The 27,941-nt window shown below is 39.7% G+C and overlaps 1 protein-coding gene across 4 annotated transcripts; it reads left to right on the top strand.

Moving 5' to 3' along the window:
- Positions 1 to 300: 300 nt before the first annotated feature.
- DCC (DCC netrin 1 receptor) lies at positions 301 to 26,229 on the top strand. 4 transcript variants are annotated; one of them, XM_064402831.1, is made up of 8 exons: positions 301 to 400; positions 4,627 to 4,947; positions 16,227 to 16,307; positions 18,904 to 18,971; positions 19,049 to 19,700; positions 25,154 to 25,293; positions 25,381 to 25,967; positions 26,152 to 26,229. In XM_064402831.1, exons 1-5 carry the CDS (start codon positions 349 to 351, stop codon positions 19,052 to 19,054), a joined length of 528 nt encoding a protein of 175 aa, XP_064258901.1. In that variant the 5' UTR covers positions 301 to 348; the 3' UTR covers positions 19,055 to 19,700; positions 25,154 to 25,293; positions 25,381 to 25,967; positions 26,152 to 26,229. The 4 variants fall into 4 exon arrangements, 3 of the variants coding, with proteins under 3 accessions (XP_064258901.1, XP_064258902.1, XP_064258900.1); XM_064402832.1 differs by having other exon boundaries at positions 19,049 to 19,152; positions 25,381 to 26,229; XM_064402830.1 differs by having other exon boundaries at positions 25,381 to 26,229.
- The last annotated feature ends 1,712 nt before the right edge of the window (positions 26,230 to 27,941 follow it).

The raw sequence follows: 27,941 nt of genomic DNA, 5'->3' as shown, positions 1-27,941 counted from the left end.
GGAATTTTTTTTTAATTTTTTGGATTTTTTTGGGAATTTTTGGGGGATTTTTTTTATTTTATGGGGTTTTTTTGGGATATTTTTGGGAATTTTTTGGTGAATTTTTGGGATATTTTTGGGACTTTTTTGGGGACTTTTTTGGGATATTTTTGTGGGGTTTTTTTAAATTATTGGGGATTTTTTTTCTATTTTTTTGGAAATTTTTGGGGAATTTTTGTGGGATTTTTTGGGGGGATTTTTTGGGGGTTTTTGGGGATTTTTTTGGGGAATTTTTTTGGGATTTTTTTTTTATATTTGGGATATTTTTGGGATTTCTCAGCCCTTTTTCCCTTCCCTCTGCAGGGCGGGATGGAATCCATCGCTCGGATTTGGCTCCTGCTGCTGCTGCCCAGTGCCACAGGTGAGACCCCAAAAAATCCCCAAAATATTCCCAAAAATTCCCCAAAAAATCCCTAAAATATTCCCAAAAATTCCCCCCAAAATGCCCAAAATATCCTGAAAAAGTCCTGAAAATATCCCCAAAAAATCCCGAAAAAATCCCCCCAAAATCCTGAAAAAAATCTCCAAATATTCCCCAAAAAATCCTCAAAAAATGCCCAAACTATTCTGAAAAAATCCCCAAAAATTCCCAAAAAAATAATCAAAAATTGCCCAAAATATTCCCAAAAAATCCTGAAAAAGTCCTGAAAAAAATTCCCAAAAATTCCCCAAAAATCCACAAAAATACCCAAAAAATTCCCAAAAAATCCTGAAAAAATAATAATAAAAAAATCCTAAAAATTCCTAAAAAATTCCCCAAAAATCCCCCAAAAGACCCACGTATTCCCAAAAATATCCTGAAAAGAATCTAAGAAAAATTCCCCAAAAAATCCCTAAAAATTCTCCAATTTTTTTTAATTACCAAAAAAATTCCCAGAAAATAATCCAAAAATGCTCCAAATAGTCCTAAAAAATTCCCCCAAAAATTCCCAAAAATTCAAAAAAAATCCCCCCAAAATGCCCAAAATAATCCCAAAAAATCCCGAAAAAATGTCCAAATATTCCCAAAAAAATCCTCAAAAAATGCTCAAAATATTCTGAAAAAATTCTGAAAAAATGACCAAAATATCCCCAAAAAATCCCCCGAAAAGCCACAAAATATGCCCAAAATATTCCCAAAAATGCCCAAAAAATTTCCTTTAAAAATCCTAAAAATTTCCCCAAAAAATCCCCCAAAAATCCCAAAAAAAACCTAAAAAATGCCCAAAAAATCCTGAAAATTTCCCCAAAAAATCCTAAAAAAATCCCCCAAAAAATCCTGAAAAAGTCCTGAAAAAATCCCCAAAAATTCCCCAAAAAATCCTCAAAATACTCCCAAAAAATCCTCAAAAATACCCCAAAAATCACCAAAAATCCTGAAAAAAAAAAATCCTAAAAAAACCCTAAAAAATTGCCAAAAAATCCACAAAACATCTTCAAAAATACCCAAATTATTCCCAAAAAATCCTGAAAAAACCAAGAAAATTCCTTAAAAAATCCTAAAAACGCTCCAAAATTTTTTAAAATTCCCCAAAAATCCCCCCAAAATTCCCCAAAAAATAAAAAAAAAATCCCAGAAAATCATCCAAAAATGCTCCAAATATTCCCCAAAAAATCCAAAAAAATCCCCAAAAATTCCCAAAAAATCCTAAAATAAATCCCCAAAAATTCCCAAAAAATATCCTCAAAAATGCCCAAAATTATCCCAAAAAAAATCTGAAAAAATCCTTAAAAAATCCTAAAAATTTCCCCAAAAATCATCAAAAAATCCGAAAATATTCCTAAAAAATTCTTAAAAATCCACAAAAATGCCCAAAAATTCCCCCAAAAATCCGCAAAAATGCCCCAAATATTCCCAAAAAATCCTGAAAAGAATCTAAGAAAAATTCCCCCAAAAATCCCTAAAAATGCTCCAAACTTTTTTAAAAATTCCCAAAAATCCCCACAAAATTCCCCCAAAATCCCCAAAAATTCCCCAAAAAATCCTCCAAAAATGCCCAAAATAATCCCAAAAAATCCTGAAAAAATCCCCAAATATTCCCCAAAAAAATCCTCAAAAAATGCCCAAAATTTCCCAAAAATTCTGAAAAATTCCTTAAAAAATCCTAAAAATTTCCCCAAAAATATTGAAAAAATCCTCAAAATATTCCCAAAAAATCCTAAAAAATCCCCAAAATTCCTCAAAAATGCCCAAAATATTCTGAAAAAAATTTGAAAAAATCCCCCAAAAAATCCCCCAAAATTCCCAAAAAATCCTCAAAAATTGCCCAAAATATTCCCAAAAATCCTGAGAAAATCCTAAAAATTTCCCAGAAAACTCAAAAATTCCACAAAAAATGCCCAAAAATTCCCCCAAAAATCCACAAAAAATCCCCAAAATTACCAAAAAATTCCCAAAAAATCCAGAAAAAATCCTAAAAAAAATCCTACAAAATTCCCCCAAAAATTCCTTAAAAAATCCTCCAAAAATGCCCAAAATATTCTGAAAAGTCCAGAAAAAATCTACAAAAATTCCACAAAAATGCCCAAAATATTCCCAAAAAATCCTGAGAAAATCCCTCAAAAATCCAAGAAAAATTCCCCAAAAATGCCCCAAATATTCCCAAAAAATCCCCCAAAAATCCAAAAAATTTAGGGAAAAATTGGGGGAAAATATTGGGAAAAAATGGAGGAAAATCGAAGGAAAATTGGGATAAAATTATGAAAAAATGGGAAAAACTTAGGGAAAAATTGGACAAAAAGAAGAGAAAAATTTGGAGAAAAATTGAGAAAAAATGGGAAAAATTGGAGAAAAAATGGGGGAAATTTAGGAAAAAATGACAAAAAAATAGGAAAAAATTGGGAAAAATTTGGAAAAAATAGGTAAAAATTGGGGGGGAAATGGGAAAAATGTGAGAAAAAATTTGTAAAAATTGGAGAAAAAATGGGGAAAAATTAGGGAAAAATGGTAAAAAATAGGGAAAAATTGGGGGAAAATTGGGCAAAAGTAGGAGAAAATTTGGAGGAAAATTGGAGGAAAATAGGGAAAAATTAGACAAAAATTGGACAAAAAATAAGTGAAAATTCGGGGGAAAATTGGTGAAAAAATGGGAAAATAATGGAGAAAAAATGGAAAAAATTAGGGAAAAATGTTGACAAATAGTGGGAAAAATTGGGGAAAAATTGGACAAAAATATAGAATAAATTGGAGGAAAATTGAGAAAAAATTGAGAAAAAATGGAGAAAAATGGGGAGAAATTAGGGAAAAATGTCAAAAAATTGAGAAAAATTGGGAGAAAATAGTTTGAAAAAGGGGGGAAATGGGTCCAAAAAATGAGAAAAATTTGGGAAAAATTGGGAGAAACTCAAGGAAAAATTGGGGGAAAAGTTAGGGAAAAATTGGACAAAAATAAGAGAAAAAATTGGAGGAAAATTGAGAAAAAATAGGTAAAAAATGGACAAAAAGTTGCTAAAAATGAGGGGAAAATTGGAGAAAAAAATGGGAAAAAATAGGGGAAAAATGGCAAAAAATCAGGAAAATATTGGGAAAAATCCAGACAAAATGGGAATAATAGGGGAAGATTAGGAAAAAAAAATTGGGGAAAAATTTGTGGCAAATTCAGGGAAAATTTTTATAAAAATTTCCATTTTTTTCTTGCAGGATTTCACCTCCCTCCCTTCACCGAGGTGAAATTCCTACAGGAACCTTCGGGTGCTGGGGTGGCCCAAAAATGGGGAAAAATTGGGGAAAATTGGAGAAAAAATTGGAAAAATTGGGGAAAAATTGCGGGAGAAATTGGGGGAAAATTGGAGAAAAATTGGGCGAAAGTTGAAGGAAAATTGGACAAAAATTAGAGAAAAACTGGGTGGAAAATCAGAAAAAATTGGGAAAAAATTTGGGAAAATTAGGGGAAAAATTGGACAAAAATACGGGAAAAATGGGAAAAATGTGAGAAAAAAATTATGAAAATTGGAGAAAAAATGGGGGAAAATTAGGAAAAATAGTAAAAAAATAGGGGAAAATTGGACAAAAATAAGGGAAAAAATTGGAGGAAAATGGAGGAAAATTGGAGAAAAAATGGGAAAAAAATTTGGGGAAAGATGGTAAAAAATAGGGAAAAATTGACAAAAAAATCAGGAAAAAATTAGGAAAAATGTGAGAAAAAATTTATAAAAATTGGAGAGAAAAATGGTAAAAATAAGGAAAAATTGGGGGAAAATTAGGGAAAAAATGAGGGAAAAATGGATATAAATAGGAGAAAAATTGGGGGAAATTGGGAAAAATTGGAGAAAAAATGGGAAAAAAATAGGGAAAAAGGCAGAAAATAGGAGAAAATTGGGAAAAATCGGGAAAAATTGGGTGAAATTTGGGGGAAAAATTGGAATAAAATTAGGTAAAAATAGGGGAAAAATGGGAAAAAATTAAGGAAAAATTGGGAAAAAATGGGGAAAATTGGACAAAAAAAGAGAATAAATGGGACGAAAATTGGAGGAAAAATTGGCAAAAAATAGGGGGAAAATGATTTAAAAATAGGGAAAAAATTGGGAAAAATTCAGGAAAAATTGGGGAAAAAATTTGTGGCAATTTCAGGAAAAATTTTAATAGAAATTTCCATTTTTTTTTTGCAGGATTTCACCTCCCTCCCTTCACCGAGGTGAAATTCCTGCAGGAACCTTCGGACGTCGTCGTCGCCCGCGGCTCCGACCTCATCCTGGAATGTTCCGTGGAGTCTGACGGAGAAATTCTGGGAATATTCTGGAAAAAAGACGGGAAAATTTTGGATTTGGAGGAGGACAAGAGGAGGAAGCAGCTGGGGAATGGATCCCTGTGGATCCGGAACGTTCTGCACTCGCGGCATCACCAACCCGACGAGGGGATTTACCAGTGCGGCGTGCGGCTGCGGGGAGGAGGGGCTGGGGGCAGCCGCGAGGCCAAAGTCAGCCTGGCAGGTGGGGGAAATTGGGGAAAATTGGGGAAAAATTGGGCGAAAATCGGGAAAAATTTGGTGAAGATCGGGGAAAAATTGGGGGAATATTAGGAGAAATACGGTAAAAAGTTGGCGGGATATTAGGAGAATTACAATAAAAAGTTGGTGGAAAATCGGGGAAAAAGTGGAGAAAAATTAGTAGAAAATTTGGGAAATTTTGGGATAAAATGGGGGAAAATAGGAGAAAAAAGGTGTGAAAAGGAGACAAAAATTCGGAGAAAATTGGGGGAAAATGGGGAAAAAATTGGGAAAAATGGAGAAAAAGTGGAGAAAATTTGGGAGAAAATTGAGGAAAATTGAGGAAAAGTTGGGGGAAAATGGGAGAAAAATGGTGTGAGAAGGAGAGAAAAATTCGGAGAAAGTTTGGGGAAAATTGGGGAAAATTGGGGAAAAATTGGTGGAAATTGGGGGAGTATTAGGAGAAATATGGTAAAAAGTTGGTGGAAATATGGGGGGAAATTGGGAGAAAATTAGAAAAAAAAGTGGAGAAAAATTTGGGGAAAATTTGGTAAAAATTAGGAAAAAATGAGGAAAAATTGAGAAAAAGTGGAGAAAATGGGAGAAAATTTGGGATAGAATGGGGGAAAATAGGAGAAAAATGGTGTGAGAAGGAGAGAAAAGTTGGAGGAAAATTGTGGAAAAATTTGGGAAAATTCGTAGAAAATTGGAGAAAAATTGGGGGAAAAGTGGAGAAAAGTTGGGAGAAAATTTGGGAAATTTTGGGATAAAATGGGGGAAAATAGGAGAGAAATGGTGTGAGAAGGAGAGAAAAATTTGGAGAAAATTGGGGAAAAATTGAGGAAAATTGGGGGAGTATTAGGAGAAATATGGTAAAAAGTTGGCGGAAATACGGGGGAAATTGGGAGAAAATTGGGGAAAATTGAGGGAAAGTTGGGGGAAAATAGGAGAAAAATGGGGGGAAAGGGAGAGAAGGATTGGAGGAAAATTGCAAAAAATTTTGGGGAAAATTAGGGAAAATTGAGGAAAAATTGGAGAAAAAGTAGAAAAAAAATTGGGAGAAAATTTGGGAAATTTTGGGATAAAATGGGGGAAAACAGAAGAGAAATGGTGTGAGAAGGAGAGAAAAATTCGGAGAAAATTAGGAAAAAATTAGGAAATAATTGGGCGAAAATTGGGTGAAAATCAGGGGAGTATTAGGAGAAATACGATAAAAAGTTGGCGGAAAATTGGGAAAAAAGTGGAGAAAAATTGAGAGAAAATTGGGGAAAATTGAGGAAAGTTGGGGGAAAATAAGGGGAAAATGGGGGAAAAGGGAGAGAGGATTTGGGGAAAATTGGGGAAAATTGGGAGAAAATTAGGGAAAAATTGAGGAAAAATTGGGAAAAATTGGGAGAAAATTTGGGAAATTTTGGGATAAAATGGGGGAATATACGAGAATAAAGGTGTGAAAAGGAGAGAAAAGTAGGGGAAAAATTGGGGAAAATTGGAGAAAAAATGGGGAAAATTGGAGAAAAATTGGGGAAAAAGTAGAGAAAAATTGGGACAAAATTTGGGAAATTTGAGGGAAAGTTGGGGGAAAATAGGGGGAAAATGGAGAAAAAGGGAGAGAAGGATTGGGGGAAAGTTGGGGAAAAATTGGGAAAAATTTGGTACAAATTAGGGGAAAATGAGGAAAAATTGAGAAAAAGTAGAAAAAAATTGGGAGAAAATTTGGGAAATTTTGGGAAAAATTGGGGGAAAATAGGAGAAAAACAGTGTGAGAAGGAGAGAAAAATTTGGAGAAAACTGGGGAAAATTGGGGGAACATGGAGGAAAAATAGGCAAATTTGGGTGAAAATAGAGAACAAGTGAAGAAAATAAAAAGAAAAATTTGGGAAAAATTTGGGGAAAATAGGCGAAAAAAGGTGTGAGAAGAAGAGAAAAATTGGAGAAAAATTGGGGGAAAATTGAGGGAAAGTTGGGGGAAAATAGGGGGAAAATGGTGTGAGAAGGAGAGAAAAATTCGGAGAAAATTAGGGAAAAATTGGGGAAAATTGGGAAAATTTTGAAGCACAAAGGGAGGAGGGAGGCAGGGAGGAGGGGCTGGGGGCAGCCGCGAGGCCAAAGTCAGCGTGGTGGGTGGGGAAAAGTCGGGGAAAATCAGGAAAAAACTGGGGGGAAATTGGGAAAAAATTGGGGAAAAATCGGAAAAAGCTTGGTGGAGTATTAGGAGAAATATGGTTTAAAAAATGGGGGAGTATTAGGAGCAATATGGTAAAAAGTTGGTGGAAAATTGGGGGAAAGTGGAGAAAAATTAGTAGAAAATTTGGGAAATTTTGGTATAAAATGGGGGAAAATAGGAGAAAAAAGGTGTGAAAAGGAGAGAAAAATTGGGGGAAATTTGGGGGAAAATTGTAGAAAATAGGGAGAAAATTGGGGGAAAATGAGGAAAAATTGAAGGAAAATGGAGAAAAGTGGAGAAAAATTGGGACAAAATTGGCGAAAATTTGGGATAAAATGAGGGAAAATAGGAGTAAAATGCCCTGAAAAGGAGAGAAAAATTGGAGGAAAATTGGAGAAAAATTGGGGGAAATTGAGGAAAAATTGGAGAAAATTGGGGTGAAATGGAGCAAACGTGGGCAAAATTTGGAAAAAATGGGGGAAGAGTGGAGAAAAAATGGGAATAAATTAGGGAAATGTTGGGAAGCACCGGGGGAAAATAGGAGAAAAAAGGTTTGAGAAGGAGAGAAAAATTGGGGAAAAATTGGGGAAAATGGGAGAAAAATTGGGAAAAAAATAGGAAAAAATGAGGAAAAATTGGAGATAAATGGAGAAAAAGTGAAGAAAAATTGGGAGAAAATTGGAGAAATTTTGGGGAAACCTGGGGGAAAATAGAAGAAAAAATGTGTGAGAAGGAGTGAAAAATTGGGCTAATACTGAGGAAAAACTTCTGGAAAAATTGTGAAAAAATTGAAAAAAATGATGAAAAAATTGTCAAAAATTTGGTAAAAAATGGGGAAAAAACGGGATTTTTTTCAGGGCCGGTGCGCTCGGTGTGGCAGGCGGACTCGGTGCCAGCCGTGCCAGGAGGTTGCGTCCTCCTGCAGTGCCAGTGGCAGGGGGAGGGCTCGGGGCCCCTCCGCTGGCAGCGGGAGCAGCGCGCGGTGCCCAGGGCCACAGGGGGAGAAACTGGGGGAAATTGGGAAAAAATTGGGACAAAATTGGAAAAAATTGGGGAAAAATTGGGGAAAAATTGGAAAAAATTGGGGGAAAATTGGGGAAAAATTTTGGGAAAATTTGGGGTAAAATTGGGGAAAATTAGGAAAAATTTGAGAAAATTTGGTGGAAATATTAGGAAAAATACAGTTAAAAACTGGGAGAATATTAGGAGAAATACGGTAAAATGTTGGCGGAAATATGGGGGAAATTGGGAGATAATTGGGAAAAAAGTGGAAAAAAATTGGGAGAAAATATGGGAAATTTTGAGAAAAACTGGGAAAAAATATGAGAAAAATGGTGTGAGAAGGAGAGAAAAATTGGGGACGAATTGGGGAAAAATTGGGGAAAATTAGGAAAAAATTGAGAGAAAATACGTGGAAAATGCTGTGAGAAGGACAGAAAAAATGGCGGAAAATTGAGGAAAAATTGGGAAAAAATGGGGAAAAAGTGAAGAAAAATTGGGAGAAATTTGGGGGAAATTTAGGACAAAATGAGGGAAAATAGGGGGAAAATGGTGTGAAAAGGAGAGAAAAATTTAGAGAAAATTGGGGGAAATTTGGGGAAAATTGGGAAAAAATTGAGAAAAAATTGGAAAAAAGTGGAGAAAAATGGGAGAAAATTGGGGTAATTTTGAAAAAATATGAGGGAATATAGGAGAAAAAAGGTGTGAGAACCAGAGAGAAATTGGTGGAAAATTAGAGAAAATGGGGGAAAAGTTTGGGAAAAATGGAGGAAAAATTGGCACAATTTGGGAAAAAATGAGAAAAAAGTGGAGAAAAATTGGGAGAAAATTTGGGAAATTTTGGGAAAAAATGGGGGAAATTACGCGAAAAATGGTTTGAGAAGGAGAGAAATATTGGGGGGAAATTGGGGAAAAATTTGGGAAAATTAGGAAAAAAATTGAGAGAAAATACGGGGTAAATGCTGAGAGAAGGAGAGAAAAAATGGCAGAAAATTGGGGAAAATTTGAGAAAAAATAGAGAAAAAGTGAAGAAAAATTGGGAGAAAAATTGAGAAAATTGAAGAAAAATTGGGGGAAAATAGGAGAAAATTTATGTGAGAAGGAGAGAAAAAATGGTGAAAAATTGGGGAAAAATTGCAGAAAATAGGGAGACAATTGGAGAAAAAATGAGGAAAAATTGGAGAAAAAATGGGAGAAAATTGGGTAAATTTGGAAAGAATTGGGGAAAAATAGGAGAAAAAAGGTGTGAAAAGGAGAGAAACATTGGGCTAAAAATGAGGAAAAGATTCTGGAAAAACCATGAAAAAATTGGTTAAAAATCGTAAAAATATTTTCAAAACTTTGGTAAAAAATGGGGAAAAAACGGGATTTTTTTCAGGGCCGGTGCGCTCGGTGTGGCAGGCGGACTCGGTGCCAGCCGTGCCAGGAGGTTGCGTCCTCCTGCAGTGCCAGTGGCAGGGGGAGGGCTCGGGGCCCCTCCGCTGGCAGCGGGAGCAGCCCGGCGGTGCCCAGGGCCACAGGGGGAGAAACTGGGGGAAATTGGGAAAAAATTGGGACAAAATTGGAAAAAATTGGGGAAAAATTGGAAAAAATTGGGGAAAAATTGGGGAAAAATTTTGGGAAAATTTGGGGTAAAATTGGGGAAAATTAGGAAAAATTTGAGAAAATTTGGTGGAAATATTAGGAAAAATACAGTTAAAAACTGGGAGAATATTAGGAGAAATACGGTAAAATGTTGGCGGAAATATGGGGGAAATTGGGAGATAATTGGGAAAAAAGTGGAAAAAAATTGGGAGAAAATATGGGAAATTTTGAGAAAAACTGGGAAAAAATATGAGAAAAATGGTGTGAGAAGGAGAGAAAAATTGGGGACGAATTGGGGAAAAATTGGGGAAAATTAGGAAAAAATTGAGAGAAAATACGTGGAAAATGCTGTGAGAAGGACAGAAAAAATGGCGGAATATTGAGGAAAAATTGGGAAAAAATGGGGGAAAAGTGAAGAAAAATTTGGAGAAATTTGAGGGAAATTTAGGACAAAATGAGGGAAAATAGGGGGAAAATGGTGTGAAAAGGAGAGAAAAATTTAGAGAAAATTGGGGGAAATTTGGGGAAAATTGGGAAAAAATTGAGAAAAAATTGGAAAAAAGTGGAGAAAAATGGGAGAAAATTGGGGAAAAATTGGGAAAAATTGGGGGAAAATAAGAGAAAAAAGGTGTGAAAAGGAGAGAAAATTCAGAGAAAATTGGGGGAAAATGGAGGAAAAATTGGGGAAAATTGGCATAAAATTGGAGAAAAATTGGGGGGAAATTAGGAAAGAAATGTGGAAAATTTGAGGGAAATATTAGGAGAAACATGGTAAAAATTGGGGGAATATTAGGAGAAATACGGTAATAATTGGCCGAAATACATGGGGAAAATTGGGAGAAAATTGGGAAAAAAGTGGAGAAAAATTGGGAGAAAAATGGGGAAAATTGAGAGAAGGATTGGGGAATAATTGGGGAAAATTGGGAGAAAATTAAGGAAAAATGGAGGAAAAATGGGGAAAAATTTGAGGTTAAACGGGGGAAAAGTGGAGAAAAAGTGGGAGAAAAATGGGGAAATTTTGAGAAAAATTGGCGGAAAATAGGAGAAAAATGGTGTTAGAAGGAGAGAAAAATTCAGAGAAAATTGGCGAAAAATGGGGGAAAATTTGGGGAAAATGGAGGAAAAATCGATAAAATTTGGGAAAAAATGGGGAAAAAGTGGAGAAAAATTGGGAGAAAGTTTGGGAAAATTTAGGATAAAATGGGGGAAAATAGGGGGAAAATTATGTGAGAAGGAGAGAAAAATTGGGGGAAAATTGGAGGAAAAAAAGGTAAAAAGTTGTGAAAAAAATTGCAAAAAATGGTGACAAAATTGTCAAAACTTTGGTAAAAAATGGGGGGAAAACGGGATTTTTTTTCAGGGCCGGTGCGCTCAGTGTGGCAGGCGGACTCGGTGCCAGAATTGGATTTTAAATGCATTTTTTATGGGTTTTTAGTAGATTTTAATTGGATTTTAATTGGATTTTAAATGGATTTTTATTGGATTATAATTGGATTTTAATTGGATTTTTAATGGATTTTTATTGGATTTTTAGGAGATTTTTGGGGGATTTTTTGAGGATTTTTACAGAATTTTTAATGGATTTTTCTGGGATTTTTTCAGAATTATTCCAGGATTTTTTTCTGAATTTTTTCTGGGATTTTTTCAGAATTTTTCCAGGATTTTTCAGAATTTTTCTGAGATTTTTTCAGAATTTTCTGAGGATTTTTTTCAGAATTTTTTCATCATTTTTCTGGGAGTTTTCAGAAATTTTTCAGGATTCTTCCGAAATTTTTTTCAGAAATTTCCCTAAATTTTTCCCTAATTTTCTGGGATTTTCCAGAAAAGGTTCAGGATTTTTCCAGGTTTTTTTTCGATATTCGTTTCAGGATTTTCTGGGGTTTTTTCAGGATTTTTCTGGGAATTTTTCCTGATTATTTCACAATTTTTGGAGATTTTTTCAGAATTTTTTTTTCCCCAGAATTTTTCCAGAATTTTTCTGAGATTTTTCAGAAAATTTTCAGGATTTTTCTGAATTTTTTTCAGGATTTTTTCAGAATTTTCTGGGGGTTTTTTCAAAATTTTTTGGGGATTTTTTCAGTATTTTTTCATATTTTTCTAGGATTTTTCTGGGATTTTCCTGGGATTTTTTTCAGAATTTTTTCAGAATTTTTCCAGAATTTTTCCATAACTTTTCTGGGATTTTTCAGGAAATATTCAGGATTTTTTTCAGAATTTTTCTGGGATTTTTCTGGAATTTTTACAGAGGGTTTTTTTTTGTTTTTTTTTTTTTTTTTTAATTTTTCAGGGATTTTTTTCAGGATTTTTCAGAATTTTTCTGGGATTTTTTTCAGAATTTTTTTACCATTTTTTCAGAATTTTTCCGTAATTTTTCTGGGATTTTTCAGAAAATTTTCAGGATTTTTCTGGGATTGTTACCAAACATTTTCAGAATTTTTTCAGAATGTTTCAGGGAATTTTTTCTGATTTTTTTTTTTCCCTGGAATTTTTTTCAGGATTTTTTGGAGATTTTTTTCAGGATTTTTCGGAAATTTTCTGCGATGTTTCTGGGAATTTTTCCTGATTATTTCAGAATTTTTCTGGGATTTTCCTGAATTTTAAAATAATTCTTCTGGGATTTTTTACAGAATTTTTACGGAATTTTTTAGGGATTTTTTTCCCCATAATTTTCAGGAATTATTCCAGGACTTTTCCAGAATTTTTTCCTATTTTTTAGGATTTCTCTGGAATTTTTCCAGAATTTTTTCCGGATTTTTTGGGAGATTTTTTCAGGATTTTTCTGAAATTTTCTGGGAATTTTTCCTGATTATTTCAGAATTCTGGGGGGGATTTTTTTTCTGAATTTTTTTCAGAATTTTCCTGGTATTTTCTGGAATTTTTACTGAATTTTTGGGGGATTTTTTCCAGGATTTTCCTGAAATTTTCTGGGATTTTTCAGCAATTTAACCTGATTATTTCAGATTTTTTTTTTTCCTGGGATTTATCTGGGATTCTTTCAGAACTTTTTCAGAATTTTTTCTGAAATTTCCAGAATTTTTTTCAGATTTTTTTTGAATTTTTTCTGAATTTCTCGGCATTTTTATGGGATTTTTTTTTCCCCCTCAGAATTTTTTCGGGATTTTTTCAGAATTTTTTTCAGAATTTTTTCAGTGTTTTTCTGGGATTGTTCCAGGATTTTTTCACCATTTTCTGGATTTTTTTTCATATTTTTCTGGATTTCCCCCCCCCCAGATTTTTCTCAGGATTTTTTTAGAATTTTTCCATATTTTTCTAGGATTTTTCTGGGATTTTTTCTTTCTTTTTTTTTTCATAATTTTTCCATAATTTTCCTGGATTTTTTTTTTTCGTAATTTTCCAGGATTTTTAAATAATTTTTGGGGGATTTTTACAGAATTTCATCAGAATTTTTTGGGACTTTTTTCTAAATTTTTACCCTTTTTTCTGGGATTTTTCAGCATTTTTTAAAAAATAATTTTTGCATAATTTTCCAGCATTTTTCTGGACTTTCCCCCCAAATTTTTAGTGAATTGTTGCGATTTTTTCAGGTTTTTTTCCCAGAATTTTTTCCAGATTTCCCCCAAAATTTTCTGGAATTTTTGCAGAATTTCCCAGAATATTTCTGGAATTTTCACACAAATGTTCTGAATGTTCCAAAGTATTACAAAAAAAAAATTCCTGGATTTTCCCTGAATTTTCCTGGAATTTCTGGATTTTTTTCAGAAGTTTTCTCAGGATTTTTCCATAATTTTTCCTATTTTTGTCTAAAATTTTCCCAGAATTTTCTCCAATAAAAACAATTTTTTCCCCCATATTTTTTCCAGAATTTTCTGGAAAATTCCAATAATTTTTCTCAAGACTTTTTCGTCAATTTTCCAGAATTTTCCTGGATTTTTTCTGCAATTTCCCTGAAGTGTTCCCAGAATTTTCCCTGAATTTTCTGGGAAAATCAGGGATTTTTCCAGGATTTTTTCCACAATTTCCCAGAATTTTCTGGATATTTTTCTGAAGTTTTCTCAGGATTTTTCCAGATCTTTTCTGATTTTTGTCAAAATTTTCCCATCATTTTCTCCAATTTAAATTATTTTTTCCTCAGTATTTTCCCAGAATTTTTCTCAAATTCTCTCGAATTTTCCTAGAATTTTTTCATCATTTTCCTGGAGATTTCCCAGAATTTTTCCTGGATTTTTTCTGCAATTTCCCCAGATTTTTTTCAATTTTTTTCCCCAGAATTTTCTCCAATTTTAATGGAATTTTCCCACAAATGTTCTGAATACTTTCCTGAGTTTTTCCAGAATTTTCCCAGATTTTTTTTTAATTTTCTGTAAAATTTCCCAGAATTTTCTCTGATTTTTGCTAAATTTTCTGAATTTTCCCAGATTTTCCCAAGAATTTTCTCCAATTTTAATGGAGTTTTCCCCAGAATTTTCGCACACATTTTTGGAATTTTTCCAGAATTTTCCCAGAATTTATCTTGAATTTGTGATGATTTTTTCTGGAATGTTTCCTCAATTTTCCCAGAAATTTCCTCAAATTTCTTCAGAATTTTCCCAGATTTTTTCCTGAAATTTTTTCCCAAAATTTTCCAGAATTTATCTTGAATTTTTGATGATTTTTCCAGAAATTTCCTCATTTTTTCCCCTTGAATTTTCCCAGAATTTTCCCGGAATTTATCTTGAATTTTTTACCATTTTTGGTGGGATTTTCCAATGATTTTCCCAGAAACTTCCTCAATTTCTTCCTGATTTTTTCCAGAATCTTCCTCGATATTTTTTTCTGGAATTTTCCAGAATTTTCCCAGAATTTATCTTGACATTTGACGCTTTTTTCTGGAATTTTACCCTTGATTTTTCCAGAAATTTCCTCAATTCTTCCTTGAATTTCTCCAGAATTTCCCCGGATTTTTTCCTTGCTTCTTCCCACATTTTTCTAGAATTTTTTCCAGAATTTTCCATGGAATTTCTCTTGAATTTTTTATGATTTTTTTTTTAAATTTTCCAAGGACTTTTCCAGAAATTTCCTCATTTCTTCCCTGATTTTTTCCAGAATTTTCCCGGAATTTTTTCTGGAATTTCCCCCAGAATTTTCCAGAAAATTCCCAGAATTTATCTTGACTTTTTTTACCATTTTTTCTGGAATATTCCCTTGATTTTTCCAGAAATTTCCTCAATTTCTTCCTGTTTTTTCCCAGAATCTTCCTCGATTTTTTTCTTGAATTTTCCCCACATTTTTCTGGATTTTTTTTCCCCAGAATTTTCCAGAACTTTCCATGGAATTTTGACAATTTTTTTCTGGAACATTCCCTTGATTTTTCCAGAAATTTCCTCTTTTTTTTTTTCCTTGAATTTCTTCAGAATTTTCCCGGATTTTTTCCCAAAATTTTCCAGAATTTATCTTGAATTTTTGATGATTTTTCTGGAACCTTCCCTCGATTTTTCCAGAAATTTCCTCATTTTTTCCCCTTGAATTTTCCCAGAATTTTCCCGGAATTTATCTTGAATTTTTTACCATTTTTGGTGGGATTTTCCAATGATTTTCCCAGAAACTTCCTCAATTTCTTCCTGATTTTTTCCAGAATCTTCCTCGATATTTTTTTCTGGAATTTTCCAGAATTTTCCCGGAATTTATCTTGACATTTGACACTTTTTTCTGGAATTTTACCCTTGATTTTTCCAGAAATTTCCTCAATTCTTCCTTGAATTTCTCCAGAATTTCCCTGGATTTTTTCCTTGCTTCTTCCCACATTTTTCTAGAATTTTTTCCAGAATTTTCCATGGAATTTATCTTGATTTTTTTTTTTTTTAATTTTCCAAGGATTTTTTCCAGAAATTTCCTCATTTCTTCCCTGAATTTTCCCAGAATTTTCCCGGATTTTTCCTTGATTCTTCCAAAATTTTCCTGAATTTTTCCAGAATTTTCCCAGAATTTTCCATGGAATTTTGATGATTTTTTCCAGAATTTTCCCTCGATTTTTCCAGAAATTTCCTCATTCCTTCCCTGAATTTTTCCAGAATTTTCCCGGATTTTTTTCTGGAATTTCCCCCAGAATTTTCCAGAAATTTCCCAGAATTTATCTTGAATTTTTTAACCATTTTTTCTGGAATCTTCCCTTGATTTTTCCAGAAATTTCCTCAATTTCTTCCTGATTTTTTCCAGAATTTTCCTCGATTTTCTCCTTGAATTTTCCCCACATTTTTCTGGATTTTTTCCCCCAGAATTTTCCAGAACTTTCCATGGAATTTTGACGGTTTTTTCTGGAACATTCACTTGATTTTTCCAGAAATTTCCTCTTTTTTTTTTTCCTTGAATTTCTTCAGAATTTTCCCGGATTTTTTCCCAAAATTTTCCAGAATTTATCTTGAATTTTTGATGATTTTTCTGGAACCTTCCCTCGATTTTTCCAGAAATTTCCTCATTTTTTCCCCTTGAATTTTCCCAGAATTTTCCCGGAATTTATCTTGAATTTTTTACCATTTCTTGGTGGAATTTTCCAATGATTTTCCCAGAAACTTCCTCATTTTCTTCCTGATTTTTTCCAGAATCTTCCTCGATTTTTTTTCTGGAATTTTCCCCACATTTCGGCTCTTCGGCTACACTGTACATCATGAGACATTTTAAAGGTAAGTGTGAATGTAAATATGAAAAATAAATTCATAAAATAAAATACAGTTTAAAATAAAGGGGTTTCTTGGCTTTTATTTGGATAGAGGCAGGGGTTTTATTTTCAACAAGATAACTGTTACAGAAGTAAAAATCTTACTACAGAAATTTATAGTCAATACATAAAGATGTGCATAAAAATACTAAAGAAATATAAGGAATAGATGTAAAACAATATCAATTATATATATATAAAAACTTATAAATACAAATGAAAAAAGAAACATTTTACATCCATTTCCCTTAGAAATATGAATGTGAATAGAAACATTGAAAAATATAACCAAATAGATTTATTTTTAAAAAAAATAAATAATAAATATTAAATATTTTTAAAAGAAAGCGAGGTTGGGGTGGGTTTTGGGGGTTTTTTTGGGGTTTTTTTCCTTCCGGGTTGTTTTGGGGTATTTATTTTAAGGGATCCCCCTGTTCGTTTTAGCCCAGCGCCGCCGCCTTGTGGCCAGAGCGCGGTACTGCAGCCTCCCGCCAGGCAGCCGAGGGGCGGCGCGAAAACGCCTCTCTGTGCCGCGCTGCTGCAGCGGCCGACGGCGTGGGGGGGGCGCTCGACCTTCTCAAGATGGCGACAGAAAAGACGGGCAAAATCGAGGGCCTCCCTCCGTTTACTGGACTGCCTGCGCGGCCCCGGTGGAATTTTCTGTGGCGATTCACGTGCTGTGGGCACGGGCTGCGGCCTCAGCGGCGCCGCGGGCGGGCGTGTTTTTGACGGGAGTTGCCAGGGTTTAGTAGGGTCGCCTTTCTCTGCCGAGGGCCTCTCGCGGCCGCCATCTTGGAAGTGGCGTGTCGCGGACTCGCTTGACCTTCTCAAGATGGCGGGGGGAAAAAGAGCGGGAAAAACCAGGTTACCCTATAATAGCCGAGTGTAGCCGAAGAGCCGAAGATAGCCAAGTGTAACCGAGTGTAGCCGAGTTTAGCCGAAGTGCCGAATATGATCGACTTTAGCCGAACCGAAGCCGAGTTCAGCCGAACAGCCGATGATAGCCGAGTTCAGCCGAAGTGCCGAAACAAGCCCAGCTTAGACCAGCAGCCGAACCAAACCGCCGCTGCACGTACGTGTTTTAATCGCGTAACCAGGCGGACTCGGGAAAGCCGACAGCCGGAGCAGATTTCTGTTTGGTCTGTGTCTGTGAGGAGCGGGCTGTGTGCTGGACAGGCAGAGACGCTGTCGGAGCGTGGCGACAGCGCCAGCTGTGAGCTCTGAGGATGATGAGGGCTCCGAGCAGCCCCAGCCCTGAGCTGCGAGGATGAGGAGGGGGCGGCTCCTGCCGGGAGGAGGCTGTTTTAGGGGGGAAGGGGTTGCCTGAGCTCCCTTTTGCCTGGAGCTGCTGAGCAGAGGGGTTTATGGGGGGCTCCCGACGCTGTCTCGTGGAAGGACGCCGAGAGCTTCTCCGAGGGTCTGGGGGAACACCTGGATACGCACTTGGATGCGTGGAGCATTGCTCAAAGGAGGTGCCGAGGAACAAAGCTCCGTGCCGGGAAGCAGCAGCCGAACGGGTGAGCTCGTGTGGATTTGTAGCGGGGACTTTTCTCCTTTCCCTTTCCAATTTCATCTTGCCAATCCCACCCCGGTGCCCTCTGGAAAAAAAAAAAAAAATTCTTGTCGTATGATGGGTGATTTGAGGGTAGGCCCCCCATTTTCATCATCCTAAGGTCTAAATTGAGGGGGCAGCGCTGTCGTCCCTCCTTTTCAAGGGTTTGAACTGAGGTCAAAATCCCCCTTTTACCACAGCTGGAGGAAAAGCCCTTTTTCTGCTACCGTCGGGGATGAAATTGAAGCGGAGAACACATTAATTCGCCCTGGCTGAAGCGGGCTGAGCAGCCCGCGCTGCCTCAGTTTCGGGGCTCGGCTGAAGGAAGCTGCAGCTCTCGCAGCCTTTGCGGGGTTGAACTGGGGCCGTGCCGCTGCCTTTGAGGGCGCTTCTTGTGCCCGCGGCCCGGCCCCGAAGGTTGCGGCGCGGGAGCGCTCCTGGCGCGGCCCGGGCAGTTGCTGCGCTGGGAGGGGAGCGCGGCCGGGCTGCCGCGGGAGTGCCGGAGCCGCGGCTTTAAATATTGAAAGTTCTTTTACGTCGTGGCTTTGAGGTGGTTTGTAGGAATTGATTGTGTCTTTTTGTTTGCAGTTGGTGTATCGTGAACTTCTTCGATGTTTCGGTTGTTGGCTCAGGTGTTGATGACAGGGCTGTTTTTGAATTGAGTGTTGTTGTCGCTTTTTTTTTTTTTGGTGGGGTATTATGCTTTTAAACGTTAGGTTTTTTATAGTTGACTATGGTTTTTATGGATCGTGAAGCTTGAAGTAGAATGTAGGTTTTAAATTCCGTTGTGGTGGCTTTTATTAGCGTATGTAGTGTTTGTTTCTAGGTAGTGTCCTGTAGTAAATTTGTGCAGCTTTAAAAGTTCATACTATTGCATTTTTGTTTATCATATTATCGGGGGTTTATGTATTTGGTTTGTTTGATTGTAGTGTATGTTTTATGGTTACGAATAGTTAGGGAGGTATTGTTTCTGGTTACATTTATCCTTTGGCTTTGTGTTTCTTTCTAGGTGGTGTTTTTGTTTTATTGGACGGAGGAATTTTGCGGGCCGAGGAGCCGGGCGTCCTTAGGAGAATGGTGAGTAGCAGGCTTGCTGGGTTTTGGCAGCTGTGCGGCTAAGATGGTGCAGTGACGTTTGGCCTTCCTGATTGTAGCTGTGACCGAGGGACCAGAGCCCGGAGACTGCGGGAAATTGCCAGCGAGAGAGGCGGCCTTCCTTTGCAGCGGACGTGGAGTCTCATCCCAGGATGCTCGAGAGATAAGTCGAGGGCTGTGCCACGCTGAGGGGATGGAAGCGAGGTGCTGGGAGGGCCTTTTGAGTAGCTTCTTGGGAGGCAGGGATGTGCAGGAGATGGCCCCTTAGGCCACACGGAGGAGAAGTCTCAGCGTGCTGAGGTGCTCAGGGCAGAGCAGTGCCGCTCCCTGCCCGCCAGGCGGCGGCACGAGGTGCCCGAGGGCCCTTTCCATTCCCTGCCGCTGCTCCTATGGTTTCGGGGCACAGCTTGGCTCTTTCCTAAATGAAAACGGTATAGCATTGCTTTCAAAACCTCTGGATGTCTCCTCAGAGTTTCTTATATTCCTGTATATGTTAAATTAGATATAGCGGGCATATTTCAAAATAAATTTATGAATAAATTCCAGTGAATCTCTACCAAAAATCAGAGGCCCTGAAACACAAGAAGCTGTGCTGCAGGACCTGGTGTGCCCCTGGTTGTACCTCCTGTGCTGTCGGTGCTGCGTGTCAGAGCAGTAGGGATCGACAAGTCCAAAGAGCTGGAGCTGAACCCCGGAGCCGTTTTGGAGCAGGTGGGGGGGACTGGGGCAGAGCTGCTCCGGGGTAGTGGTAGGAACGGAAGCCTTCACAGGGCAAGGTGCTTGATCATCACCATACCCTGCTTTTCCTATGACGGCAACTGCTCTTGGTCATTCCTGCTGTTTGCAGGGAGTAAAAATTGCCTTGGGTATTTGCTACTGGGACTAGTGAGATCCTTTTCCTGATCCTGAGGGGAGACCTTGAAACACAACTGTGAGAAATGAGGATGCTGCAGCTGTAGAAATGGGAATGGAGAGTCCATGGTGAATGTTGTCTGGTGGGTCTCCCAGTGTCCCTGATCTAGTGCTGTGCTGTCACCAAGTCACTTCATTCTGATTTAAACACTATCAATGCACTGAATATGTACATTGGAGGGAAAAATGCCAGTGGGAAGCTTCATGTTCCCAAGGGATCTCTTTAGGGACATGCAGCTTCTGAGCTAATAAGATCATTCAGATTCCCAAGAAGCCTGCTGAGCTGTGGTTCTGGGGCATCTTCTGTGCCAGCCCAGTAGTTCTTTTCCTTGGAGCTCCCAGGGTTTAGGATGAAATGGTGCTCATGCCCCACTGGGAAAGCACGGTGCAAGATCAGCGCTGTGTTTTTTTCCTGCTCTCTGCACTCTCTCAAGGATGACCTGGAGTGCTCTGGCTCATGGCAATATAATCTGTGTGTAACAGCTTCCTGTGCCTGCCTGTGCAGCCGGGACAGTCATGAAGTGTCCCATGGAATCCCTGAGGTTGGGAATGCCCTTGGAGACCGGTGGGTCCAGCTGCTGCCCCAGCACTGCCAAGGCCAACCCCGTCCCCAAGTGCCACATCAGGAACCACCCACTGAGTGGCACAAATTGAAGTGAGGGCTGCAGGCACTGACAGCGTCACTGCTCACTCCCAGAAGGGCTCTCTTGCCCCCTCCCTTCTCCCTGGCCTTCTCAGGTAGGGTGACTGGTCTGGAGAACACAAGGTGCAGGGGGTGTAGCTTAAGTGCAGACTTGGGACTATTTTGCTGCAGTTCAGGGAACCTGTGCCCAAAGCACCTTCAGCTCCTGTGTGCTCAGCTTTTCCTTTGGGTTTTTATGCACCTGGAAACAGATTTTGGAATCCGCCAGTAAATTCAGTAACTTGTCCCAGCCAGAGACCTTTTTGCTGATCTAAAAGTAGCTTTTAAACCACAGACCCAAGGCTTGCAGTACTTTCCTACAGCAGGGTGAGATATGACGGATGATCTTGTTCAGTGATGTCCACAGACAGCTCTTGCTGTTGTTTTTTGGCTCTCAGTGAAGGGAAAGTCACCTGGCTTTCCCACGTGGCGTTGACTGAGGCTGTGAAGTGCAATCCAGAGCTGGTGCTTGGGGCTGTGTGTTTGGTGTGCAGACAACATTCCAGCCTGTCTCCTCTGGGGTTGACTGTGCATTTCCTCAGTTACTTGGACTGGGAAAAGGCCAAGAGGGTGGTGGGAAGCGCTTTCTCCCAGGCCAGGACAGCCTCAAGACAGTGATGTTTTTTTTGAATGTTTGTTGTCTTTTGTTTTCCAGCCCAGGGCTAAGCTGCTGTTCCCTGAATTGGGATGTGGAATGAGGAGGTCTCTGTTGGGAGAATGGGAGAAAGTAACACACCTAACTGGCGTTGGATGGGCAGAGAAATCTGATATTGGCAATATCTGATATTGGCAATACAATGGTGCCAACACAGCTCAGGCGCCAGCAGTTCAGGACAGAGAGGAGAAGGGGCTGACAGACACTGGCGCTGGATGCTTGGGCACGGCTGGAGATGAGCAGCTGGGCTTCCCTCCAGGCTGTTCTGGGTGTGGATTTGGGTCCCGTGTGGCAGCTGGAGACTGGGCAGGTTTGGGGGCTGTGCTGCCCCAGCCTCTTTAGTTCTTGTCCCTGGTTGTCCCCTTTCAGTGGAAAAGCATCCTTGCTTGGCTGGTTGCTCCCTGCAAACAACTCTGAGGTTCCTCGGCACTGGTGTGACCCACTGGCACTGTCGCCTGCCCCTGTCACAGGCGGCGGAGCAGGCAGCAGGAGGAGGCAGCAGGAGCAGGCAGCAGGAGCAGGCAGCAGGAGGAGGCAGCAGGAGCAGGCAGCAGGAGGAGGCAGCAGGAGGAGGCAGCAGGAGCAGGCAGCAGGAGGAGGCAGCAGGAGCAGGCAGCAGGAGGAGGCAGCAGGAGCAGGCAGCAGGAGCAGGCAGCAGGAGCAGGCAGCAGGAGGAGGCAGCAGGAGGAGGCAGCAGGAGCAGGCAGCAGGAGCAGGCAGCAGGAGGAGGCAGCAGGAGGAGGCAGCAGGAGGAGGCAGCAGGAGCAGGCAGCAGGAGGAGGCAGCAGGAGGAGGCAGCAGGAGCAGGCAGCAGGAGGAGGCAGCAGGAGGAGGCAGCAGGAGCAGGCAGCAGGAGGAGGCAGCAGGAGGAGGCAGCAGGAGGAGGCAGCAGGAGGAGGCAGCAGGAGCAGGCAGCAGGAGCAGGCAGCAGGAGCAGGCAGCAGGAGGAGGCAGCAGGAGCAGGCAGCAGGAGGAGGCAGCAGGAGCAGGCAGCAGGAGGAGGCAGCAGGAGGAGGCAGCAGGAGGAGGCAGCAGGAGGAGGCAGCAGGAGCAGGCAGCAGGAGGAGGCAGCAGGAGGAGGCAGCAGGAGCAGGCAGCAGGAGCAGGCAGCAGGAGGAGGCAGCAGGAGGAGGCAGCAGGAGCAGGCAGCAGGAGCAGGCAGCAGGAGCAGGCAGCAGGAGGAGGCAGCAGGAGGAGGCAGCAGGAGCAGGCAGCAGGAGCAGGCAGCCGCCCTTCGCGGGCGGCGAGAGGCGCGGGGGCCGGGGCTGCAAACTCTCTTCCCTACTGCTGGGACTAACTGCCTAGAGAATGACATTGTGGACAGCCCGGTGCCACCTGTGTCTGCTGGAAAAGGCCGGGGGTGAAGAGGCAAACGCCAGAGGTCCTTTGGGATGACGGAGTTGTGGTGTTTGGCTGTGCCGAGAGGGGCAGGAATTCCTAGAGACGATGCTGGCCGGAACATTCGGGCAAGAACCTAAGGCAAATGAGAGTGGGATATCCATGGATAATCTAGCCATGAGAGGGCAGTGAGACACAGCTTATGGTGAAAGCCATGCTTTCAGAAATTACTTCGAAATTCCCCTGACCTTGCTCCACCGTGGAACAAATAAATACAAAGGTTTGCTCCTGCTCTTGCTGAGTGGAGAAATTAATCCAAACCCAAGATGCTTTTACAGCACAGGTGGGAAAGATTCTAAATATAAACAGGACAGCTCTGTGTGTGCCTTGTGATTGCAGAAATAATAGATGTATAATATCTATCTATTACACATATCCTATGTAATAGGCACTAAATATATCCTATATTTCAATAAATATAATACAATATAAAGTTATAATATATGTTATTTATAAAATATTATAAATTCAAGTTATCCTATTACAGTTTATGCTTGCATTGAATATATAATATTTTCCTGCCTATTGCTGAAGGAAAACATCTGGAGTCCGGTAACTACTGCAACAGGTACCCAGAGAGGTTGAGGGGTCTCCATCCGTGGAGATATTCCAAACTGAAAGGCCCTGGGAGCACAGGGCCCTGCAGAGGTCCTGGCCCAAGTATGTGACTAATCTTTGACGACTGGGAGTACTGCAGCCACCCAATAAAGTCTAAGTAGTTAGTCCTAAATTGCACATGCCAAGCAGCTTGCAGAAGTCTTCTGCCATCTTTGTTTCTCTGATGCATCTCAGGTAGTTTGTGACGTGAGTCGTGAATGGAAAGAGGAAGGATAGAGACATTAAAAGATCAAAGATTTGGTGTTAAGTCCTCCCTGCTCAGTCCATGCCTGTGCATTCCCCATTAATCACTCTGTGCCCCTCTACTCTGTAAGCAAATTATCAGGGTGGTTAAATGCAGCTAAGGTGACAATATTTAGAGTTCCCCATGTCTTATCCTCCAAGCCATACCCAGGTAGGTCTCCAGACAGACCTTGTAAGACTGAGCACAGGATGAGCTCCCGTGTGATCTGGACTAACCAAGCAATGAGGTCAGGGTAGGATAATGGGGCAAAGTGAGCTCTGCTACAAGGAAATGTCATGTTGATAAATGCAACTGCAACGTTTTTTATAAACAAAATTAAACTTCATTTGCTTCAGAGTAGCTAATGTGCCGTTAATTCAAAGCCCACAGAAGAACTCACTGGACACAGTTAATAGTCAGCAGCGCAGATAGGCCAGGCTTTGAAAGCATTTAATATTCACTGAAGTGCTGCTTGTATCCAATTATAACTCACTACTTGCCATCTTAATAATTTAAATCTGTCCACTCTCTAAAGAGGAAAAAAATGCACTAATCAAAGACATGAATGCACCTTTTGCTTTTGACAGCATCAAATTAAAACTAAATGGTAGATCTTGAATGAATTACTTTGAAAGAATAAAGGCATTAATGAGGTAATTTCATTATAGAGGCTCATCCAAGCCTATGTGAAAACAAGGGAAGTAAATGGAGAGGAAAGCCGCCGAGGAAATTAGGGTTCCTTCCACACTAATTAATGTTTGGGGGCATTTAGTACAGGCACCAAATTAACTGCTCCAAAGAACGCCATTGACAAAAAAAAAGACATTGTTGCCCTGCCATGTAATTAGAAGACAGTACAAGCAGAACACTTAATGAGTATAAAGCCAGCCTTTAACTTACTCTGCCCAGCTTCTGAAAACATGCCTTTGTAGAGGCCTAAGTTTAAGGAAGCACTGGGCGTACAATATAGGATTGTTTAGGTCCTTCTGGTAGCTGAGCTGTAAACAGGTAGCCCTGAATGACAGACTCTGAGACTCCTGGGAGGCCTGGCTTCCCAGAAAAAAAAAAAAAAAGGGAAAAAAAAAAAAAGAAAAAAAAAAAAGTCTTAAATGCATCCAGAAAGAAGCAAAAAAAAAAAAAAGGTGAATAGACCCAGCCCGGCAGAGCCAGCACAGTGAATGCTCACCGCTGTCTTAAGTGATTACATGATGTTGTGCCACCCCCTCTCATTGAGTTATCTTTACACTGCTTTTGTCTCCTCTAATTGAAGCTGATGAGGTGCTAATTGGTTGCTTTTTAAAAAAAGCACTACTTAAGCACTGGCAAACAGAGTAAGACAGCGTGAGTGGAGTTAATGAGGGCTTAGGGGGAAAAAAAAAAAGCACACCATAAAAACCAAAACCAACCATCCTCAAAACCCAAACCTAAATAGCTATGAGGGTTTGAGTTTTGAGAGAGAAAGGGACAGTTCCAGCACTAAATGAATGCCCACACTATGGCTAGCGTCCTTGGCATTCTCTCTTTTTTTTTTTTTTAATTTAACGTGCTGCCATCAGAGTATTAAATCTGTCACTACAGATGGAGCCAGAGGTTCTGCCTTTGCCATATGCAAATGCATTTCCTCAAAAAGGGTTAACATAACATTAAATACTTTGTATTTTCCTTGTATTCTGTAGGTGGGTCGATACCAGCTCCTGGTTTTCAAGACCAATTCTGTAGTTCCCAGCTACTGAGAGTATTCTGAGTGCTAAAGGAGAGTACAAAAAGGCCTTGCTCTATTGCTGGTGTTGCCTGGCAAGACAGAAACAATAATTCTGTGAGTTTTTGAAGACGACACTGCAAACCCCTGTGTTAAACACAATCTTCTGCTGTTTCTGAGGGGGTTTTTTTATATCTAATCTAGGCACACATGGAAGCACAGGATGCTTTTTCAGGCTGTTTGTCCGAGTAAGCAACACTCTTACGGCTCCAGGAAGAGGCTGCCCTATGATGACAGGTTCAGAATCTCTGGCACTGGCTCAGGACCAACAGTCAACTCTGGAAATTCTTCAGATCCAGCAGCTTAGCAGTTTCCTATTGGACGAGAAGAGGAAAGTGGAAACTCCTCCAGTGAGCTCAAGAAGACAAGGAACTTTTCAGCAAGACAATTTTGATTATCTATTTATGTAGATGAACAATAAAGTGGCAGGGCTTCTCCTTTCCTCCCTTCGTTTTTTTTACCTGTGTATAGAAAACTCAATCAGTATACAAACAACGAGTTTCTTTGGTTTGTGTTTATGCTTGGTAACTTGTAGCTCTATTCACATTCTAAACTGGATTCTTTTCATTTTAATGCGTGGTCACTTATTTTCTTTTGGTTGTCAGGAAAACAAGGGATCTCTTGCTGGCTGCTAGAAAGAAATTTCCTAGAGAACAAAGATACAACCAGTTCCTCCAAACGGGTGCCCATAGCCATCCAGCTATAAAACAGCCAAGAAAGATGCAAAACTGGTAAACCATGCTTTTTCCTGCAGAGGCAGAGAGCAATTCAGTGGTTGCAAAGCTCCTGGAGTGCCATGTGCCAAATCACCTTTGTAATTCGCATTGTCTTTGCTAGAGTAGAGCATTTTTGGTTTGTTTCTGGTGGGACCTGATTGCATTTTCAGACCATCTTATCTGTTGCTCTTACCATCAGGGGGAAATAAACCTCATCTTTGATCTCAGAGGGAATTTGGCAGCTATCCCTGCAGGAGAGGTGGCAGATGGCAGCGTATCCATCAATTGCTGACATAATAAAGCTGGAGCAAGCAAGCAAACAAGCAAGCAGAGGAGAGGCTGGGAAGTGAAAACCCTCCCTTGCCTTTCCCTGTCCTGTTTCCTGCTGCTTTGTCCCATAGTCTGAAAATGGCTTTTTCTCAATTTTGGTCATTCTAGAAATGTTAGTGCAGTAAGAATTCACATGGGGTAAGGTTTAATTGGTTTACAAATTTAGTTTGGATGCAAAAAACACAAGGGATGACAGCAAAGAATTTGGTGTGGGTGTGTCAGCGTGTGTGTCTATTTTCCCCTGAGTTCCACAGGTTTCTTTGTGGTAATTCCAAGAGCTCTTTTCAGTAAAACTCAATTGAAAGGGACTTCCCCATTCTTATTCCTTTGGTTACCAAACCCTTTGACAACTCCTTCCTGCTCACAAACAGAAATAGAGAAAAGTGGCAGTGATGTGCTTGCACTGGAAATGAAATTGTCTGGATAGGTCTCTGTTTATCAAGGGATGCATTAGGGATCATGACCTATATTGCCCTCCCCACTAAGACTGGGACATATAGGGCTTTAGAGAAACAATAAGGACATGGAAACTTGGGCAGAGCTGAGGGAAGACCTAGAGTCAGCAGAGAAATGTGCTGGGGAAAGAAATCAGCAAAGGTAGGGAGGGGAGATAAAACAAGGGAGATAACAAAAGTCTGGCAGAGGTGAGGCTCAGAGTCTGGCGGAGACATCTGACAAGTGACGGGGACTTGTCACACAACCAGACGAAAGGCAGCCGTGAGAAACGGGATGGTTCAAGCTGTACTGAGAATCACATGAGCAGCTCGTCCAGAGCCTGCCTTCCAGAAGCCAAAGTTCAAAGGCAGGGATGCTCCCATGGTTTTTGTGGCTCATTTCTGGGTCATTCTATTAAAGAGATTCTAAATTGGACAACTCCTAATGTTCAAAGAGGTTTAGATGGTTTTCAATCTGTTCAGCTCATCCCTGTGTGAGATAAACATGAATGGCCCAATTGTTCATTTTAATAAAATTCAAATAAAAAGAGCCATCCAGCACCACAGAAGGACATGTTAGAAGGGGGTCTGTCACTGAAGAGGAAAGTGAAGATGGTGCACCTTGATTGGCCCGACTCTGGTCACTATCAAACCAGTAATTGCCACCTTGAAACTTCTGTGGGCTAAAGTTGGATTAAGGCATTTGATTTTCCCAAGCATGTTAAGCTCTTTGCAGTTCCTTTAGTGGATTTAGTCACCTAATTGATGCATCCTTTTGAAATCTACCTTTTTTATGAAGTGGGCTGTGGAAGGCACGATGCCCTTTAATTTATGCCCTGCTATTATTTGTAAGATTTAGCCTTGATCCAGGAATAATTATCAAATTGTGTCTCAAAAAAATAAACCAAAAAACCTGTGATGGCATCCTCAAAAATCTTGTGTAGAGAGGCTACAGCCTTGTTGGCCCTCTCGCCAGGTATTTGGCAGTTGGAAGAAAAGCAAAATATCCCCTAATATTTTGCATGGATTCTCCTTGCCACTGTTGAAACCTTTAACTTATTTAAGGCTATTAATTTTTTTTTTTCCTAGCTACCTGTGAGCAAAGAAGGTAAATTCCCTTCTGGATGTTTGTTTGTTAGCTTGGTTTGGGGTTTTTTTGGTTGGTGGCTTTTTTGTGTGTTGGTTTGTTTTTGAATATTGTGAGTGGCTTCGGTTTTGCCAGCTC

This window comes from Passer domesticus, chromosome Z (genome assembly GCF_036417665.1).
Source record: "Passer domesticus isolate bPasDom1 chromosome Z, bPasDom1.hap1, whole genome shotgun sequence".
NCBI classification, from domain to species: domain Eukaryota; kingdom Metazoa; phylum Chordata; class Aves; order Passeriformes; family Passeridae; genus Passer; species Passer domesticus.
Note: the sequence above shows the minus strand (reverse complement) of the source record. Positions and strands in the feature narration are given on the sequence as shown.

Excerpts from the sequence above, each read along its gene's own strand:
- DCC (XM_064402832.1), top strand. The coding sequence starts at position 349 with ATGGAATCCATCGCTCGGATTTGGCTCCTGCTGCTGCTGCCCAGTGCC. Across the intron at positions 401-4,626 it reads GCTGCTGCCCAGTGCCACAG|GATTTCACCTCCCTCCCTTC; the intron begins GTGAGACCCCAA and ends TTTTTTTTGCAG. Across the intron at positions 16,308-18,903 it reads CATCATGAGACATTTTAAAG|GTGGTGTTTTTGTTTTATTG; the intron begins GTAAGTGTGAAT and ends GTTTCTTTCTAG.